This window comes from Acanthopagrus latus, chromosome 9, assembly GCF_904848185.1.
Source record: "Acanthopagrus latus isolate v.2019 chromosome 9, fAcaLat1.1, whole genome shotgun sequence".
Taxonomy (NCBI): Eukaryota; Metazoa; Chordata; class Actinopteri; order Spariformes; family Sparidae; genus Acanthopagrus; species Acanthopagrus latus.
Window position 1 is genome coordinate 13,208,497 of NC_051047.1, and position 20,822 is coordinate 13,229,318.

The window sequence follows — 20,822 nt, forward strand, 5'->3', positions numbered from 1 at the left end:
ATTATCTTTGTGTTTGCACTGGTGTACATACTAATTCACATTTTTAATTTGAACAGCAGGACTAAGCTACACAAGCACAGCCAGGCATGAATAAAATCCTTTTTTTGCCCTAATTCCTCTATGCTTAATTGTTTGTTTTGGTGTTTCGGGGGGAAACTACTTTCCATGTCGTTCTCTTTTTTTTCCTTTTTCTTTTTTTTATATTGTTATTAAAATGATGAAAGGAGGAAGTACTGAGTCAGAGTATGTGGGAGGTGTTGGGGGGGTTACCAGGGACTCCAGGCGCGTATTTCATAATCTCCAGCATGGTGACGCGCTGCTGGGGACCTGCTGCTGCTGCTGCTGCTGCTGCTGTGGAGCGCTGCTGCTCCTCCGCTCTGCTTGGACCAGTAGCAGAGATATGAATCTCCTCTCCACTTCTTTAATAGCAAAGCTGACCGGCTGAGAGGAGACATGTCCGCTCAAGGACTGTTAAGCAGTGTTTTCTCGTGCTCGCTGAGCCCCAAAATTATCGCCAAGCGGAGACTGAGGCAGACCAGGAGCCTGGACCCGGCGCTCATGCGACATTATGGCACCGACGCGGAGGAGACGTCGTATAAGGTCAGTGAAGTTGCTGTCAGAAACCAAGAGTTGACCCACTGGAAATCTGGATTTGCCCTGCTGCTTCCGAATCATGTCGAGGTATAAGTTGAGTGATGAGTGACAGGATTTTGATGATGATCACTTGATGATGAAAATGGGATTTTTCACAGACTTAGTGCAAAGTGTTTAAAAAAAAAAAAAAAAAAAACTTGGCTTACGATGTTATTCGGATTTTTTATTTTATTTTATTTTTTTACGTACATTGCTGTTAAGATGTATTTTCTTATCGCATCACGATAATTAAGATCTACTAAGAAGAGTTAAAGCTCCAGAGCGCGCGGCTCAGCGCTGTACGGTGTGTCCGAATTCCGGAAGTAGCTCCAGTTTCCTAAAGGAAGATGCAGTCATGTATAAGCTGGTCTATACGTTTCATTGATCTGGACGAGCACGTCATGAAACGATCACAATGTAAATGTACATGCTATCGTCATATATATACTCTCAAATGGGACAAAAAAAAAAAAAATCAAAGGGAAAACGTTTTCTTCCACCATTGCAACATCAAGTCGTCTATGACAAACACGACAGACAAAGTGTCTCTATGTGTGATTATTGTAGCTTTGTAGCTGCGTCACTGGACACCAGAAAGTGATTCAGCTCATGCCTTTTCATGACATGATGTCAGCTGACGCGTTTGCTTGTCCTGACTTGCTGAAAGAGCTGTGACTGGAAAAGTTTTGCCACATTTGGCAAGTGTGTGGCAAGACACACGGACACACGCGTGCACACACACACACACAGAGGGATTACTTTCCCACATCAGAATAAAGACTTTTAAGGTGAAGCTGTGGAAAAAGTGTGGAAGAGGCTGCGATGGGTGCCGATTTATCCGTTTCCTGTGCAGTAAAGCTTCCAGCCTGACAAACGTGGCAAGCTTCGATTTGATGGAAGTGTACACAATTACCAGATTTAGGCATTGTGAAAGTGTGCATTGCCCTAAGAATAGGTTAATGACAGAAAATTTAAATTAAAACCCAGAAAATTCACTAGGTCCGTATTTATAAAATGTGGTGAGACATTATTGTGAAAAAATGCCTCTCCTGCCACTTCTTGTCGTGTTTTGTCATCCCTGAAGTCAGTTGGTTAGAGCTGCTGTAAATCACCTCCATACTGTATCCAGTCAAACTGTCCTCTACCTTAAACTCTAGGGCTGCTGGCTCCACAGCTAACTGAACCACGAGCTAATTAACAGATTATCGGCCTGGCTGATTATTGGATCTGATATTCAGGATTTTTCTGATTATCTGATATATATATATATATATTATATATATATATATATATATATATATATATATATATATATATATATATATATATATATATTTTTTTTTTTTTTTTTATCTGATTGAAAACCAAATGTAGTGGAGAGGAAGTAAAAGTAGCAGAAAATGGAAATACTCAAGTAAAGTACAAGCACCTCAGTACAGCACTCAAGTAAATGTACTTGGTTACATTCCATCCCTTTTGTCTTATGTGTCATATATTCACATATACACATACATTTTAATTAGCTAACAGTAGCTATCTATAGCCAAGGTGATAATACTCAGGCAAAATGCCGCCCCGGATGATTTTGGAGCTACTTTTGAATTCTGAACATACTCTGTAAATTACACCTTTAAGGCCTGGATGGGCAGAAAAAGATTACTATCCATGGTTGTTGAGTTCATGGTGAGGTGCCTTACTATGTCACATGATTAGCAGAAAGGAATATGAATAGGAAAAATATATAAAAGCATGTTCAGATGACAATGTCCATCTTTTCTTCTGTTAGAGATAAATTTATATTTGATTTATAGCATGAAGCAATGTCGAATAATAACTCGACTCATAACTCGAGCCACTGTCTACTGCTGCACTTAGGTCGGTCCTCATGGTAACACTGTTTGTTTAGTATAATGGAAATGTATTGCAGACGTGACATTATAATAGGCTTGTAATGAATACCAGGTATCTGCTCTCTCTTTCAGCCATCAACAATAACCCAGATCCTACAGCCAGAGCTCTTAGAAATGTAATCACAGTAAATCTGAATGAAGCTGATTAATACTGGAGACAGCTCTGTGTCAGAAAAGATATTTAAATTGATTTATGACTTTGGGGAGTACTGCTGCCAACACCATAGCTGCACTACAGCCTAGTTTTTGCCAAGCATTGTAAAGTTGGAAAATGTTACCTCCACTGCTGATAGGAACCTTGGACACATTGTCAGTAATTGACATTGTAATTAAGTATGAATCCTCTACAAATGCAAGACCTTTTGGAGTATTTGTCGACGGTACAGCTCTGCTATTGCATTTCTAGAGCTCCGACACGCCATTGAGGAGAACTCCAGCCGCTTGAGCTCAGGTTTGAAGTGCGAGATCCTTCCTGGAGACTCACATGACCACACTGTCGGCTTAAACTAAGTCCCTTGCTGTATGCAAACGTCACTCTGAGTCCGTAATGAAAGTCACATTTTCTGGCCGTGCAAATACCCAACCAGGGGTTCATCCAAGGACAATAGTATCTAAGATACGGTCGCAACAACATGAGTGAAGTCAGACTGACAAGTTTTCTCCCTTTGGACAAAACACTGCTGCTCCCCCACCCAATAACAGCCCCAGCTCTACAAGACTTTACTTTTATGAGATGTACTATATATCAACCCGTCTAAGCATCTTGTAGAAACAAAAAGTTACTGTATTTAGATTCGTGCATTCCATCCACTGTATATTTATCGCGCTTCGGAGTGAATCACATAGGGGACCATTCACACGACACATACCTGGTGCCACAGCCTGCTGAGTCTACAATCAATGGATATCAATCAGTGCTATGTGTTTGGTCATACGTGTCATAAATAAATGGATAGCAGTAACCTACATGTAGCAGCATGACCCTGGCACAGAAACACATCCCGTCCCTTGTTTAAAAAGTAGTGTCAGAGTGGTATGTTTGATCTATGCTGCAAATGACCTTTGCGTTTTCCATAGGTTGAACGTCCTGGCGCTCTGTTAGAGGTGTGCTCGCTCAGGGTGTCAGTAGGCTGAGCTGTGATGGAAAGCAGAGACATCTGGTTTACATGAAGAAAGCCTCCGCAACTTTTATTTCTCACAGCGCAGCAGCATGACCTGATCCTTGGCTGCAGTCCCTCAGGCACATACTTCTTCCCACGGGGAGACTGTCCGTTTGCGTGGCACGGAGCTAAACCTGCTGGCTTGAAGGTGCGGCACCCGTTGCATCCAGTTTGTGTCTGATGAAACAAGAACAAACAGTGGATTAGCTTTAAATCACCACTGACTTCACATCACTTCGATTAAATCTAGTTTTAGTTATATAACTGACAGACTGCACAGGATCTTGTAAGTGAAAGCGTAGTCCCAGTCCAAGCAGCTAGATACCTGCACTGATTAAGTTCACCTGAAAAATGAAAATCCAGTCATTGACCACTCACCCCAACAATGATGGGAAGTTGGGTCCGGAGCTAATGTTTTGTGGACTATGAAACATCAACTGTCTTTCCATCTGCATCAGACTGAGAGGATAATGACTGAAATTTCATTATTGGGTGAGCTTATCCTTTAAGGTGTCAGCTATGCCGAAAGAAGTAAAGGCTTGTGAACAGTCTTTACCGTCTGTCTTTAGCCTTCCCCACATCTCCTCGCGCTACACTCGCCATCAAATAACATCAACGTATTCAGTAGAGAACGTTGTTTACTGGCGAACGTTGTTTTAGGCACAATGATGCAGTGGACACGCTGAACCGAGGGAGAGGACTCAGACGGAAAGTTTTATGAGGTTGGATCATTATGGATTATTTTGGTTTTGGAGTGGAAGGTTACAGAAACAGACATGAGAGCTCCAAACGGGCTTTTAAGCCAGCTTTAACTGTACACTAAAGTTCATTTTGAGCAGCAGCTGGCAAAAAAAAATCGTTGATATGCATCGATTTTCTATACACGCCTGCTCACCATATTGCATAATTGTTGTGGATGCCTTTGAATATCATGACGCAAAACTGCCTGACTGCAGGTTAGTTACTGTTTAAAATAACTCTGGATCCCTTCTCTCCATCACATTTAGAATTCATTTAAACCAAACTTGTTATTGGACAAGCGTCTGAATATGAAGACCCTCTGAGATATTGGAACATTTTGCATCTTGGTTAAATCTTTTACGTCAAACCCTAACTTATTAACCGTCATTCAGCGTCTGATTCTTTTTTCTTTGTTCTGTTTTGCCCACATTGAACCTTGTCTTTGGACAAAGGCTGATTTTGAAAGGGACTTCAGGCCATGTGTGATGTAATCTTCATTTATTTAATAAGCCTTGAGTGAAATACCTTTTGTAAGTCGCTCTAAACAGCCAGATCAGATATGCAACTGTAAAAAAAGAGAAGGCCTGATTTCCACTCAGTCCACATGGCTTCTTTTCAAGAGATGGTAAATTGCAGAAACTAACAAAGCCTTTAGAGGGAGCCATTTGTCATTCTGCTGTAGGAATGTTGTGACCAAATAAGGGCCATTAATCACTGGGACAAAGATAAAGGGGTTGACACTTGGTAGTATTTGAAGGTGTGTGCTAGCATCTTGAATTCAGGCATTATTCTTCACATTGTAAGATTTATAACTATAATAAGTATGATCCAGGTGACTGGAGAAAATCTCACTTTTCATTTGTTGCCTTTGAATATTTATCCCACATCACTAACAAGTGTGCAGTTTTAAATGTACATCCTTTTTTCAAATGCTAGAAAGCAAAGCTGCAACCTTAGTTCTTAAAATATTAGCTGTATTAAATTTCGAGCATTTTGGTGGAATCACTTAATGCAGAGAAAGAGAAGTGTGAGAGCGCTGAGCTGATGGCGTGTTAAGATGGAATGTCAACTGCATGCCTTGGAGCACTGTGGAGGACATACTGCCTGAGGGAGGAAGAGTCTCTGTTACGAAGCCACTTAAATCTCACAAAAAAGAAATGAAATACTTAAGTGTGTCGCTAAATATGTTCTGATTGTATCCAGCTTCTTTTCAGAAAATGCAAGATGTGGAGACTCATCGAATCTAGCCATGTTCAGTATTTTACTAGCCTTCTCTTAATGCTACTAAAGCTGGAGGTTAAAAAAAGCAACAACAATGCTGAAAGAAAGACTCCAATTAAAGTTTATAAGGGCAGATAATAATACAAATATTTTTGACTAAAGCACTGGAAACCTTCGTGAGACACTCAACCTTTCGACTGAAAAGCATGCCAGTGAACTTTTCAATGCTACGAGGGGAAATCTAAGTGCATAAGTGATTTCCAACTAATTGGACACATGGGATTTGACTGCACTGCTGTTTTGACTGCCCTTTTGAAACACTAAGTTAATGGAGCCTCGCCTTGTAGCTGAACAAAAGTGGAAAAAACGATATTACTGGCCTAATTGCAGTCGACAGGACGGACATTTAATCCCATCTGCAGGCTCATGAAGCTGGTGGTCTGCTGACTCTGCTCCATTATGACATAATATGACAATATGATTTTAGGCCCCAGGCAGCTCCTGTTCCAGCTGCTTTAGCACAGTGTTCTCATGTGCTCTTGATGTGAATTAAAACTAATGTAATAACCTAAAATGTTAAATAGAAACTGTAATTACTGGTCTTGTTCAATCCCTGATCTATATATACACTGTATGTATATGAACACATTTTTGGCATATGCAATAAATGGATTAGACTTAACTCAGCACAGGGATCCTGTGTATGTGCTTAAATGCATACTAATATTGGTTCACAGGCACAAGTCTGTAGTACTGTTTTGAGACTTCAGTATTGAGTTTTTCTTGTTTTTTTTTTTTTTTTTTTTTGTTTACTAAAGATACTGATCAAGTGCTCTTGAGTGCTCATGAACAAGGATTTCCACGTTTTGAGTGTTTGGATCACCTTCAAAATGTTTTGTTTGTGTCTGACATGCCTCTTCCTGTTTATCAGGATCCTACTTAGCACTGACAAACTCATTCCAGCACAAACAGCAAGACTGAAAGGCACAGAGAAGGCTAAAGCCACTCTGATATATTTGCAAAAAGCAGTGGATCAGCTGAAGTAGCTAGCATCTGTTTTAACTCTGCTAGTTGTGCCAAGACCTCAGAATCATGTAAAGATATTAAAGTCCCAAATCATTTCGAGTTGACCAGTTGAGTCATAGCACATCAGAAAAAAATAACCTGAGTAAAAACAGCAGTGTTTTTTCTTTCTCAATCACTTCCCACAGATTTGCTACATGGAGCTGTTAGCTACCAGCTGTTTGATCAGCGAGCACTTCACCGGAAATGGCACAAACCAAACAATATATTTTCTCACTTAATGTCAGCCACATCAATTGATTCCCAGTAGTTACGTTTTATATTTCTCCAGCTTTTAAGTGAGCTAAATCTCTGATATTTTGCTAATAGAGTGGTGTAGCGATGACGTATTTCTGACGTTAGCATCGCCCTGGTTCTCTCGACAAAGAGCTTTGGGGATCTTAGACCTGGGTTTTCAGTATATCGCCAAAATAGAATCTCTGTGGCAAACACACGTTGATGTTTTGTTCAGCAAGATAGTCTTCACCAATGAACACCACTTTTCTGGCAGATATCCGAAGCATAAATTAAATCGCTAGATGTAAAAAGCTAATGCTAAAAGGCTAATAGACCGTGTTGTGGCGGCATGACTTTAAACGTCGCCACCACTTTAGCCCTGATTATTTTTTGAAGAAAAAGATTAGACTGAATTTGATCAGTTTATATACCTTTTCCTTCAAACTATTTCATATAGTTATAGTTTAGTTTTACATAAAAAAAAAAACAACCAACTGCCTCTCAGACGCATTTAAATACGTGGAAATGATACATAACATTTCTGAACTTAATTCTGTAAGTATTACAGTTCTGAATTTGAATATCTTCTTAAAAAACAAACAAACAACAACAAAAAAAAAAATACATATTAGTGCCCCTTTAAACTCCAACGCTACCTGCGTGTGCAGTTTAAGGTGCTTTATCTCTTTATCTTTATCCTATTGTTCAGTGGTTTGTGTAAGGTTACCTAACTTTCTCAAGGGGTGGGGGCTCAATCTTTCCCTCCGTGCTGCCCCTCCCAGCCCATTCATCAACTGTCATTCATGAGGCTCGCGTCTCTCACCGGGATGGAACTCAGCCGTTGGACGTGCTCTACGTCTGAGTGAGACCTGGACCCGGGCTTCAGCTTGGCTGGGGGGACAGCATGTTGTGGACTGTACCTACGTGGGTTCGTCTCTCCTGGAGTCAGATGGCGTCGATTTGTTATTCAGCTTTAAGCTCTGAGGTGGTCGTCTAAAAAGTTTGAGTGTCGTCATGTGGCGCCCCCCTGTCGAGCGACGCATCACCTATCTCGTGAGTAAACGTTAGCTCCCGTTGGTCTGTCTCACCAACCTCGAGTTTAGCAGTCCGAACATTACATTTATCGTGTGTGTTTTTGTGTAGGAATGCTCCCCGGTGTCTAAAACTAAGTCATAAAAGTGGAGGAAGGAATTGCAGGTAGACCGAAACGGAATGACGTTAACGCGGGACATGTTATGTCACGTTATGCTAGTAGCCAGACTTCTCTAAAGTGCTGAAACATCCCAATGGGCGCGGGGGAAGCGAACGTCCCACGACGCATTCAAGTGTCGTGTCAGCTCATTAAAATAGTACTGAGTAATTGCTGAGCAGTTCTGTGTTTCCAACTCATGCGTGTCCGCTTCCTCCCACTCCTCATGTACACTTAGAGTGGGTCAACATCATTAAAGTTAGCCTCTTACAAGTCCAGACCTCCAAGGACCTCACGTTAATTATAGAGACTTGCTAATTGACATTAGCAAAGGGGGGGATAGTGGCTATCTGGCTAACCTTGCATCTCAATTAGCCTGGAGTTTACTCTGTTGAGCACATCTATGTATTTATTTATTTTAAGAATAACAGGATGTGAGTAATTGAATGAGTTTTTGTGCTGCTGCTGGTCGTTTTCCAGTTTCAAAGCACAGCCCAGTGTTGTTGTAGTTTGCCAACACTGCTATACTTGTAGGAATGACAAGACTAAGGGTGTGCGGTGTCTGCAATCAAAATGTAATTCTTAAACAGCTGAGCAGAATTCAGAGTACTGAGTGACTTTAAAACAAAATAATGTGGATGGAGTGTAGGGACCCCTGTGGAAACTCTTCCCACAATGCTCCATTCAACAGCTTCCTGAACACTGAGGAATATTCATCACCCCACTGCATTTAGTTAAGAGGGGTCGATTCGGTGTAATCTGAATGTGCAATCTCGCTTTTTTTGTATGAACCACCTTGCATGTTTCCTCTCTTTGTATTCCAGTGAGTGCTAACAAAAGCTTTTGTGTTTCAAGGCTTTGAATCACACTGCGCAGCCAGAACAGGGACAGGGTTGAGATAAAATGATTCATTTGATAAATTTGAATTAAATTATTAAAATTCAATTAAATTTGGTATTCTTGCTTTCTTGCTAGGAGTGTTGCAACATTATAGAAATAGCTGAAAAAAATCTGCAAAGGAACATTTTAAGTCTAATCACTGTCAGACAAGACAGCTTTTTTTTTCAGAAGGAGGAAAAACAACAACAGTGATTTAAAGCACTGTGATTTGGAGAGGCAGCATGGAAAATCTGGAAATTCTTTATATCAGATTGTAAAGCAATGGCTTCAATAGGTCAGTGTGATAAGAAACAGCAGATTCATCCAACTTTAACAATGACTCCCTCTATAATAACAAAGATAACGAGAAGTTATTTTAGAAAAAGAAGAGTATTATTTATGATTACTATATAAACCTGTAGATCTGTTTATTTTTCGTTATTCACTCATCGATCTTCTGACAATAACAGTAAGAAGATTTAGTGGGTAAGAGTTCAATGCTGCACCCAAGTGATTGTGTGCTCAAATATCATGCCTGGGCACGATACACCCAAACCACTGATTATGGAATAGCTGAAGGGGTATTGCATCAAAATGCAGTACACAGTACTTTGAATTCCAGAGCAATTGGGTCTGATTCGAGGACGTCACACCGCTGACCAAGAGAATCAGTGTGGGAATCCAAACGACCCCTCACATCAGAGACGGAGAAAATTTCTACTCGAATATGATCACACAAGAGGAACGTCAGCAAACCTGACTGTAATTTGCTGTCCTACATTTGTACCAGTCCACAGTTGCCATGCTTAATTGATGTAACTTAAATGTTGTTGTTTACAAGGGACTACGTCATAGCCATGAAATATCTAATATGAAATTAGGTGGAGGGATGGGATTTTATATATATATATATATATATATATATATATATATATATATATATATATATATATATATATATATATATATATATATATATATATGTATATGTATATGTGTGTGTGTGTGTGTGTGTGTGTGTGTGTGTGTGTGTGTATAAACACCCTCTAACAATAAGTTGATCGTGGTGAATGTTCCTTTTCTGGATAACCATAAATCAGGATAATTGTGAAATCATCACACACCTCATTTATTTCAAATTGCCAAAGCCTCTTTGTATCCCCCAGAAAAATAGGTTGGAATCAGATTTGTGTAAATAATGAGGATTCCAGACCAAGAAATGACAGAGAGGTGACATTACCACTCTTGACTTATCATTTCTTTAAGCAGGTAGAGCTCATGATTTATGATTACTAATATAAAAGTCTGTGAATGGTTGTTTTTCACACTGAAAAAGATGTGTGTCCCATTATTGATGCAATAAAAATATTTATTTCTGAACAAATTGCATCGTTAAAGTGAGTCCAGTGTATTTTAGTGCAATTTTAATGTTAAAGTTTTAAGAATATTTTGATGATTATCGGGATAACATCGGGGCTAGCGATTACGTTGGACACGATAATTGTGACATGACCTTTTCATATTGCCCCACGCCTAACTGCGATACGTGCACGAGAAAATTGAGTCATAGCAAAAATCTTGGAATATTTATTACTTGTTACTTTATTACAGCATCAGTACTTTGGTCCCTGTCAGAATCCTGTTCCAGTGATCTGATTGGTCAGTGGTCGGGCTGTGTACAGGGACTGGACCTAATCCCAGGAGGTTAACCTGCTGTTAGCTGTGCGGCGTACATAGGAGACCACGGTAAAAATGGATCTGCCTCGCAATACAGGAACGTGTACTCCAAATTAAAAGTATGCTACTGTACCACGGTCGTAATTCTCATTTAATGGGAGTGAGCCACTTTAGCGTAAGCCTTATCCTGATAATGAGTTACTAAGCCTCTTTAGAACATGGCTCGTATGATTGGCTCAACTGTACCGGATCAAAGCACTGTAATCTCCAGTATGGACGTGCTCAAAGGTTGGGGATTTCAGATCAGATTATTTGCCCCGTCACTGGGGCAGTTCTGAAACTTCAGAATGGTTAACTTTTGCAGTATTGTTTAGAAAATATTGTTGATATATATAGTGATGATGATATATTCAGAAATCAGTGGCGTGTGCACACAAATTATGTGCAGCTTTGTGCACTTTATTGAGGGAAGGAGGGATTGAATGAAAATGAGGTATTTCACATTAGAGAGCTGATGAAGTGTTTTTGCTTTATTATGCATTAAGCATATGCATTAATTGACAGTTGTAAAATGAGATAATCTACATGATCAGTATTCACGCTGCTTTCTTTGGAAAGACAACATGTCCCGGCTTCCAGAAGTCCTGCCAGATGGTTTTAATAATGTCAACAACTCTCAATTCTCGCTTGTGCAAACAGAAAAAACACATTTGTGTTGAATTACACAGAACATACAGTACAAATGCTGCATCCTGGCATCAAGAAGATAAGCCCGTGTGGAGATCTCTGAAAACAGGCTGTGTTTGCTGTGTTAGCTGTCGGTATTTGTCATGGGAAAGTAACTGCAGATGATTAATGTTCCAGATGGCAGGTGGAGCGAAGGTATCTGTCAGGCATGCTGAGGGTCTGAAGAGGGTATGATTGGTCACAAGCATATGATGGCAATGATTGATGCCTCTGGTGTGTGTGTGTGTGTGTGTGTGTGTGTGTCCAGGGTGACTTCACTTGGAGCAGCGAGTCAGGACGTAGCGTTGGCCTGAAGCCCGTCCCCTTGCAAAGCCTCTCAGAGCTGGAGAGGGTTCGTCTACAGGACGTGGCCTTCCAAAGACTCCTGCGGGATCACGACCTGGGCTGCCACATCGCCATCCCTAAATGTATTAATGCACACACACACTCTCTCTCTCTCTCTCACACACACACACACACACACACACACACACACACACACACACCTGCAAGGTAATAGCCCACTTTCTTATCCGTCGAAACCTAAAGCGTGTCATGGCATGTCTTGCCGAAACAGCAAAATGGCAGAAAGCGTTTCTGTCTCTGTTATTACATGCGTAGAGTTATTTCCCTTCTTATGTAACAATGTGATGGTCATGATTGCTTGCAATTAACTGTGATTGTTAAATTGATATCATGGTGGGAGACTGTGTCCACCTTTAAAGGGGCGCTATGTAGTTACGGGAGGGAAATCCAAACTCTTAATTTTAGATATTTATAATATTAATGAGGTACTAATGCAGACTCATAGATATACATTTTTTCCATAACTGAATAAAAAAGCTCTTCTCAGAGGAAAATTAAATTCGAAGCTAGAAAGGTGGCAGGGTCCGCCACATATATACTAAGTAAAACAGTACAAAATTGTGTTGTCCTTTTAGGTCTTGTTGGTTTGTTTATTCAGGTCATTCTGTCATGGAAACATAGAGATTTTGTTTATTTAGTTTTTTAACCATGAATGTAGGTATTTCTTTTTCAGTTAAAATGTCTTCCCAAAACTACATAGTTCACCTTTAAACATACTGTTTGACCAAACAAACCTCAACATCTTTGTCTTGACACATTATGAGAAGTTTGCCAAGCTCATTTTAAACTTGTAGTTATTGAGGAAATTAGCCTAAGATTTTCAAGTGGTGCGAGTCAGAGCAGGAGCATATTAACGAGAGTTCTCATATTGAATTGTGACCCCCTCCGCCCCTTTACAGATGGCCACAAGCACAAGAAGTCACTCAGGCGGAAGTTGGATTCGTTATCTAAAGAGAAGAGCAGAGACAAAGGTAATATGAGATGTGCTGGGTATTCTCTATTCAGTCAGGGGAATGTTAGCGCTCCCTCCTGCAAACTGTCTTTAGATAGAAAAATTCACGACACTCAGTGATGTTTTTGTTATTCTTTTTCCAAAACCAGTAAAGATAAACAATTGTTATTTAGGTCTGTGAGAGAGCCAGCGAGACCTGTCAGACTTTTATCCCCCTTTGGTTTCTAGTCTAGTCAGCCTCTGACACTCTAAAAAAGATACTCCTTGATAGTTTCGGTTGAAGCTGTGTAGACTCACTCAAGCAGACGTTCTCAGCTGTTTATACCCGTGGAGCTCTGAGTGATCGGAATCTACAGTACAGTAAAGAAGTCTCAGAGGGAGCTGTGATCTTCGACTGCCGCGCCCGTTGCAACAATGTGGCAGGAAAGTGATGTTCTCTGTCAGACGGGGCAGTCGAGGGAAATAACAAAAACAATCTTAAGTGGTGGCTCATTCATTACAGCCTATCCTCCAGCACGGCCAGCCCCCTCTTTCCTCTTCTACCCCTTCTGTTTACAAAGGCACTTCACAAAGTATGCACTCCCTGGCTGTGAATATTGAGTGTGCACTGCAGAGAGCTGTTCTTGGCATTTCTCTTGTCATATTTACTTAGAGCAGTATTTATTTACTTATAAAGAATGAATGGAAACACAGTTTTGTCTGGAAAATACAAGATCCAGAGGGTAACATGTATAAAATGCTGATGTGGTAGGCACATATTAGGAATAATTCAACATCTCCTAGTTCACTTGGGGCCAAAATGATGAACTTAAAGTCTCCCTGTCTTGCCTTTTTACCTACCACAGAGAATTCGCCCCAGGCGTTTGGCATACCGCTGTCACAGGTCATATCCAATGACCGCAGACACAAGCAGCGGCACGATCCCCTGCGGGAGGGGCACAGTGACCCCACTGAATTGATGCTATCCTTCCTCCACCTCACCTCCAGCTTCAAAAGGGCCAACAAGGAGCTCTCCAGCAGCAACTCGTCCATGAGCTCCACCTCTGAGACCCCTAATGATTCACCTCTGCCCAGCACACTAGACGTTGCCCCACGGACGCGCAGGAGGGTGAGGCATTTCTCAAAACACGCTGCCGCAGAGCGACAGGAAATCTGTCTGATTACACTTGCACACGAGATCTCTCTGGGAATTTGTGACTTTTCTTGGGGGGGGGGGTGTTCACTCAGTGGGCGGATGATGCAGCCACATTTTATCACTCACTGTACGGTTGTCACCCATCTGCTTTACAGGGCGGAGTATCTGTGGACTGCATCACTGACCTTGACGATAACCAGTCTCGGCTCTTGGAGGCCCTCCAGCTGTCTCTGCCAGTAGAGGCAGCTGGCAACAGGGAGAAGCGTCATGACAAAAAGCTCAGCCTCAACCCAATTTACAGACAGGTGCCCAGGGTGGTGGCTCTCTGCTGCCAGCACCTTGAAAAACACGGTACACATTATTAAAGTACCACTATCTGAGAATGGTGCAAATTGTTAACATTACATGCCATAGTCCTGCATATCACTGTGGAAACTTGTGTGCTGAGGCTGATAATGAGCCAAAGCACCGGCACTAAGTGAGCTTCTTCGTCTTTTCTCAGGCCTGCAGACGGTTGGAATTTTCCGTGTTGGGAGTTCCAAGAAGAGAGTGCGACAGGTATGATGATTTCAGCTAGGTCATACTGATGAAGATTCTGGTAAAGTTTGGTAGTCCACAAGACATTTCTGGAGCTTCACACCAAAACAGCATTGCCGCATTCTCTGTGGTTGTGTAAATAATGACTGAAGTTTGAGGAGAACTTGTCCTTTAACACACCTTTGCAGTTGAATATATTGTATAAACTATGAGAATCAGTTTTATTCATGTCGCGATATTTCATCCAGCTACGCGAGGAGTTCGACCAAGGATGGGAGGTACATTTGGATGAGGAGCACAGCGTCCACGATGTCGCTGCCTTGCTGAAAGAGTTCCTCAGAGACATGCCTGACCCTCTGCTGACAAGAGAGCTCTACACGGCTTTCATCAACACAATATGTGAGGAGTACACATACATACTCTGGAGCCAAAATTAACAAGTCACTATGCTTTCGTTACAATTTTAGTTGTGTGTTTTTTTTGTTTTTTTTACTGACATCATGCGATGGCCTTTTTTTTGTCTGCAGTGCTGGATAATTCAGACCAAGAGAGCACCCTGCAGCTCCTGATATTTTTGCTTCCTCCCTGTAACAGCGATACGCTGCAGCGCCTCCTCTGCTTGCTGTCCACAGTGGCTGCACATGCTGACGACAGCCTAGACAATGAGGGACATGAGGTAAAGAAACTGTGCATGTCCTCTTTCCATAGCAGTGTAATTGAGGCCACCTGTGTTCTACTCTCCTGGTTTGTCACACATTTTTACACTTGTTGATTCAACCACCACGTACAGAGAAATATTAAAGAAACAAGCAACTGTCACGGCATAATCCTGAAAAATGTAAATGAACTGTTTACAAGTTTAATGTGATTGTGATGAATTCCAGCAGCCATCAGAGGGCAGTAAGACAGATGTTTGGTACATCTGCAGCCTCTAATTTGAAGAAAGCGCTTCGCCAAAGCACAGCAAATTATGCATAATGATCCTTTGTGGGTATCATGATTAAATGATGCACAGTCAACATGAATCACCCTGCTGCACATAAACTGCACAAACGGTTTGCCTCTACATGCATCATACAGTTTGGTCTTTATTTACTCCCCCAGTTTATGTGTTGCAGAGAATAAGAGGAGTAAGGAAGTGTTTCATGGTTAGAAACAGTTTATCTCAACATCTACATATTTGTGCCGACAGGCAACAGTAATTTTTTCTACTCCATGAAGCCAGTGTACGTCAACAGCATCGCGATTGGAATGGACAATATGGAAGTAATTTTAGTTGAAAACATGAGGAAAAATTCTGAAATTAACATCAGAAAGTGAAGAAATAACAGTTTTGACATTATCTGTATATTGTGTGCAGAGGTATCTGCTGAAGTTAGCATGCTAACCAGCTCCTGTACTAGTTTTGTACACACTAACACTCCCCTGGTGCCAGAGTTCCCAGTCTGAACCACTAGCTGCATGGGTAACTGAGCCAAGTAGCTAACAGCAGTTACAGTTAGCTACAAGTTACTCCGCTGATATGCTGCCCTCTATTTGTTTTAAGTGTGAATTTGACAGGTGGCCAGTTCTGAAATACTGCAATTTTGTCTTTATGATGTTTTGGGGGTGTTTTGATGATCATTTTTTTCCGCATTAATGATTACATCAGAGATTGTTTCCCACAGATATAAAACAAGTTTCTTCTTGGCATTGTCCCTCACGCATACATACTATAAAGGTGAAGAGGTCTTCTTGGTCCCTTTGAACAAAAGAAGGCAGAGCCAGCCTTATTGATGGTGGCAGGCCTGTGTTGGGTGCACATTCCCGACCTTTTCCCAAATGCCCACGAGGGTCTGTCTTCAAAAAAAGACTCACTCTTAATACCATAATTACTCTATGCGTGTAGTAGTTTTGATTCCTGTGAGTGAGCACATGGGGAGATGAAAAGAAAAACCAGAGGAATTTGGCTGCATAGTTAACTTTAATATAAATCATTTCAGTATAGAAAACATTTCATGTAATTGGTGGGGTCAAATTTGGGTTGACGAAGGTAATAATTTGGGTGTGATGAGGTTTACTTTGGGTTACTTCCGTTGGTGTGGACTTTGACCTTGCGAAAAGCATAATAGATGGCCTACAAGGGTTACTGAGGGGCTTGCATTACTGTGGCTGAAGAAATGATTGATTTCTTCCTTCTGTCTCCTGCAGATCACAGGAAACAAGATGACATCACTCAATTTAGCCACCATCTTTGGGCCAAATCTCTTACACAAGCAGAAGAACTCAGACAAAGAGTTTGCCGTCCAGAGTTTCGCCCGCGCAGAGGAGAGCTCAGCCATCATCAGCGTAGTCGAAAGGATGATCAATACTTGTGGTACACTATTTATGGTAAGCCCTCCTCACAGCAAACCAAAGGTCTGCACAGTTAAACAATCTTAAGGTCTTTGTCAGATCTTCCCTTAGCCAGAAAAGTGTTTACTTCTTAAGCTTAATTGAGTGGAGCACTCTAATAAAATATTAATATAACTTTATAGCTTTTGTGAAGGACTCAGCTTGTGCACACAAACAAAGTAGCCTCTCTGTAAAACACTGAAATCCATGCAGTTTGTTTGTCTCTCCTGAACCCTGTGAAATTCAGTGTAGCGAACACTCATTTTAAAATGAGAGGCCTCACTGGAGAGGTTAATAAGTGTCGCTGGCGCCTCTGTTTTGTTTATAGACAATGACTGGGAGTTAGGGCGAGATCCTCATCTCCATTATGTTTCTCCGCTTTCCGCCACAAACTTAAGTGCAGATGCAGTTAATTGGAGTATCTGAAAATGATCTGTTCAAGAAGCCAGAGGGCAGAAAAAAAGCCCAGCAGACATTTGCTCTGCATCATTAGCTCTGCTTTTCTAAACTGCTGTTAATTATTTTTGCTTCTTAGCATAGAAACAACATGCTACAGTACATTGCATCATAGGCTCTGTGAAAATACTGGCAGCATAAAATTGTTTGTGCGAAGGAGGAATTCAGGCAAGGTAAGCATTATGAAGAAAGATGAGATATTTGTATGCAGGAGAGGCATATAATTAATGTAATTGTTTGTGTGATTGAGTATTAAAGGTGCAGCCACATTAAAGGGCAGCACCACCAATTTTACAAAGGGCTTTAACTTTATTCACATATGCAGTAGTACTCCCAAGCAAATGTGTAGAATTGGTGGAGGTAACATAGGTAACATAGCATAAAATTTGACAAGTTTTTTTTTTTTTTTTTTTTTAATGATCTGATTCCGTTAGGTTCCTGCTGACCTGCAGAATGAGGTGCTGATGAGTTTGCTAGAAACTGATCCTGACGTCGTAGATTACCTACTGCGGAGGAAGGCTTCTCAACACTTGTGAGTTTCTGCCGCTTGTCTCATCCAATGTTAGTGTGTGAGTTTATGAAAGAGAGAGCTGTCTCTCTGCCTCCAAATGATCAAGAATACATCATGTCTGATTACACCTTTGGGATATTTATTGTATACATCATAATTAACATGTCATCTTTGTGTCTACAGAGACCAAGGCCCTCTCAGAGCGGAGGAGTCCTTCTCTCTTACCGACAGGCGCTTATCCAACGACTCCATCAAAGCATCTAGTGGAGAGGTGTCTCCTTATGACAACAACTCCCCAGTCCTGTCAGATGGACCGCTGTATAAATTCCCTGAGGACAGCAGTCCGATGTCAGACAGGATCCCCAGACTCTCTAAGCAGCACAATCTCAGTGGCCATTCTAAAGATGGATCTGGCAGCACCTCTCCTACGCTTTCCACAGACAAAGGTATACTAAAGAAATTGCAATGTAAATGTTAGTATTTTAGGTTAGAAATTAATTAAATAGTTTGACACTATCACGATTATTTGCCTTTTAAATGAGGAGTTTGATACCAAACTCACATCTGTAGGGTGAGTGTGAAAGTGGAGCGAGCCGCCAGTTAGCTTAGCTTAGCATAAATACTGGAAATGAGGTACCTTTGGACCACGCCAGGCCAGCTGTTATACCTTTGTTCCCAGCCTTTGTGCAAAGCTAAGCTGACCGTCTGCTGGCTATAGCCTCATATTTACCATATGGACATGAGTGATATCGATTTTATCATTTAAGTCCCAGCAAGAACACGAGATTCCTAAAATAATTTCATAAATATATGAAAGTAACAATCAACTAACGTAACTATTTCTTGAACGTCTTCTTGAATAATCATCTTAAAGACAAAACAACCTCTTGTATCTGTGTTATTTTAATAGACGTCAGACTTATTTTCTGTTATCAATTTTACTTATATCACATTTTGATAGTTAATTATAATAACAATTAAGCCAAATTAAGTAATCGTCTTGTCGCTTTTGTTCCTGTTAGAGGCATCAAATGATCCTTTCTGGGACACCTGGCAGGAACTGCTCAGCAAGGATTTTACTGGCCAACACATCACCGGTAATAGATTCCTCTGTACATGTTGCTGCAGATGGTCTTGAGACATTTAATGATTGCCGGATGTTAATGAGCGCTTTCTCCCAGGCTCCCTCGGAGACATGTCGGAATGTGAGTCGTATGGATCATCAGAGGGGCTGAGCAGTCACCAAGGTAACAACAAGCTGCCCGTCAGGCCAACACAAACCTCATTGGGCGTGCTGGAAGTCAGGCCACACCTCCCGGTGACTCGCAGCAGCAGTGGCCCTCATGACCAGAGAGGACAGACTCAACCGCAATCATCATTACATCAGCGACTGAGCGACCAATCGGGAGCCATCAGCTCGGAGAACTTAGTGGGAAGGACAGGACACCCTGTATGTCCATTAATTAAGGTCAGGACGCACGGTTTGATTCCTCCTTATTACTCCGGACAGCTGAGGGAGACGCATATTTCTCACTCCACACCCTCCCTCTTCACGTATAAGCCTGACCCTCAAACCCCACAGCAGGCCCAGACTGTAGATACAGCAGATGGGCCCGGAGAAGCAAAGGGCCCTGGTGCACCGGACTGGCAGACAGAGAGGTGGCATATATGGCAGATACTGTCAAAAGACAATGAAGACACACTGACTGAAACCCTGGTGTGATGCACCACTTATACCTACATGTACAAAACTGATCACTTCAGGAGAACAGGGTCATTCTGCCATCATGCACTGTGTCTGAATGTGTTGTTATTTTGCTGTGTTGTTATTTTTTGCATGAGTGTTCATCTGTACATATATGAATTCTTTTGTTCATGTTAACGTGACATAAAATGATTGTTTTATCTAATTTTGTACTTTTTTGGTAGTTTATTTTAATGTGTTAAAGCCTTAAGATAATTTGCAACACAAACATCTACAACCACATTTAGACTTGAATGATCTATTAATACTTACTTTGAAGCCATGAAGGTTTTTTCTAATGCTGAATGTAAAACTATAAACAGTGTTTATGTTGTGTTTTGGCTTAAATTTGCGATACTATGATGTGCACTGCTGGTGCTTTAATGTTGAGTTTCGTTTCGTTATATTACAATCTACTTAGCTATGGAAATGCTGCAGATATGTCCATATTACTACGCATGTTTGTTCTCCAGAAAACAAAACTGGAGGATGTGTTTTGTATAAGGCGTATTCCTCTATTTTAAGTAAAGCTATATATTAGTGAATTTCTGCACTCACTTTCTGTTTATATGTTATATATATGCAAGAAAGGTAAAATAACAAGCAGTAATTGGTATTTCTTTTGCTTTGGGAAAGATCCCTCTTTCCAGCTATGGACAAAGGTTACCTATGTGGCACTTGCTAAACTTTACTGAATCTAAGAACAGTATACAGTAGTATTGTAAAATATACAGTATAAATGTAAGCTACAACAAAAAAACTCCATACAAGGTAATTATGTATGACTGAGACCATCTTTTGGCGGGTGAGTTGCATAAATAAACATCAAGACTAATTTCTATATGATTTGTTGTTGCAATTACTTATAGCTTTTTGCACACTTTAAGCATTATGTATCAGCCTATATTATAGGTTTGTATGTCTTTAAAAGCAGTGATGGAATTTAACAACACGGTACATTTACTGAACCACTGTACTTGAGTATTTTCATTTTCTGCTACTTTATGGCATGTAATGCTGGTAACTGGATAAAAATGATTCTGATAATATAGACATGCTGAATACAGGATCCAATGATTAACCAGGCTAATATTGCTCAACACAGCAGAAAATGTGTACTTTACTTTTTTTTGTACCAGAAAATTACTTTTGATATTTAAGTACATATAAGATCTTTTTAAGACAATTCGCATGGGTGACTTTCACATTCACCAAACTAATATTTAGAATGACATCTTTACTGTTACTCAAATTTGACATATGGCCTCATGCTTTACCACATTTGGTTACAGAAAATAAATATGAAAGTCGGC

At 40.8% G+C, this 20,822-nt stretch overlaps 1 protein-coding gene across 2 annotated transcripts; it reads left to right on the forward strand.

Annotated features, from left to right (window-relative positions):
- The first annotated feature begins 343 nt into the window (after positions 1-343).
- Positions 344-20,350, forward strand: LOC119025630 (rho GTPase-activating protein 6-like). Of its 2 annotated transcripts, none has more exons than XM_037109365.1 (13): positions 344-600; positions 11,704-11,863; positions 12,701-12,772; positions 13,599-13,861; positions 14,044-14,239; positions 14,391-14,446; positions 14,674-14,824; positions 14,953-15,101; positions 16,616-16,795; positions 17,689-17,786; positions 17,949-18,211; positions 18,788-18,862; positions 18,947-20,350. In XM_037109365.1, the coding sequence occupies exons 1-13, from the start codon at positions 454-456 to the stop codon at positions 19,486-19,488; spliced, it is 2,352 nt and encodes a 783-aa protein (XP_036965260.1). In that variant the 5' UTR covers positions 344-453; the 3' UTR covers positions 19,489-20,350. The 2 variants fall into 2 exon arrangements, with proteins under 2 accessions (XP_036965260.1, XP_036965262.1); XM_037109367.1 differs by lacking the exon at positions 344-600 and adding an exon at positions 7,883-8,017.
- Positions 20,351-20,822: the final 472 nt, after the last annotated feature.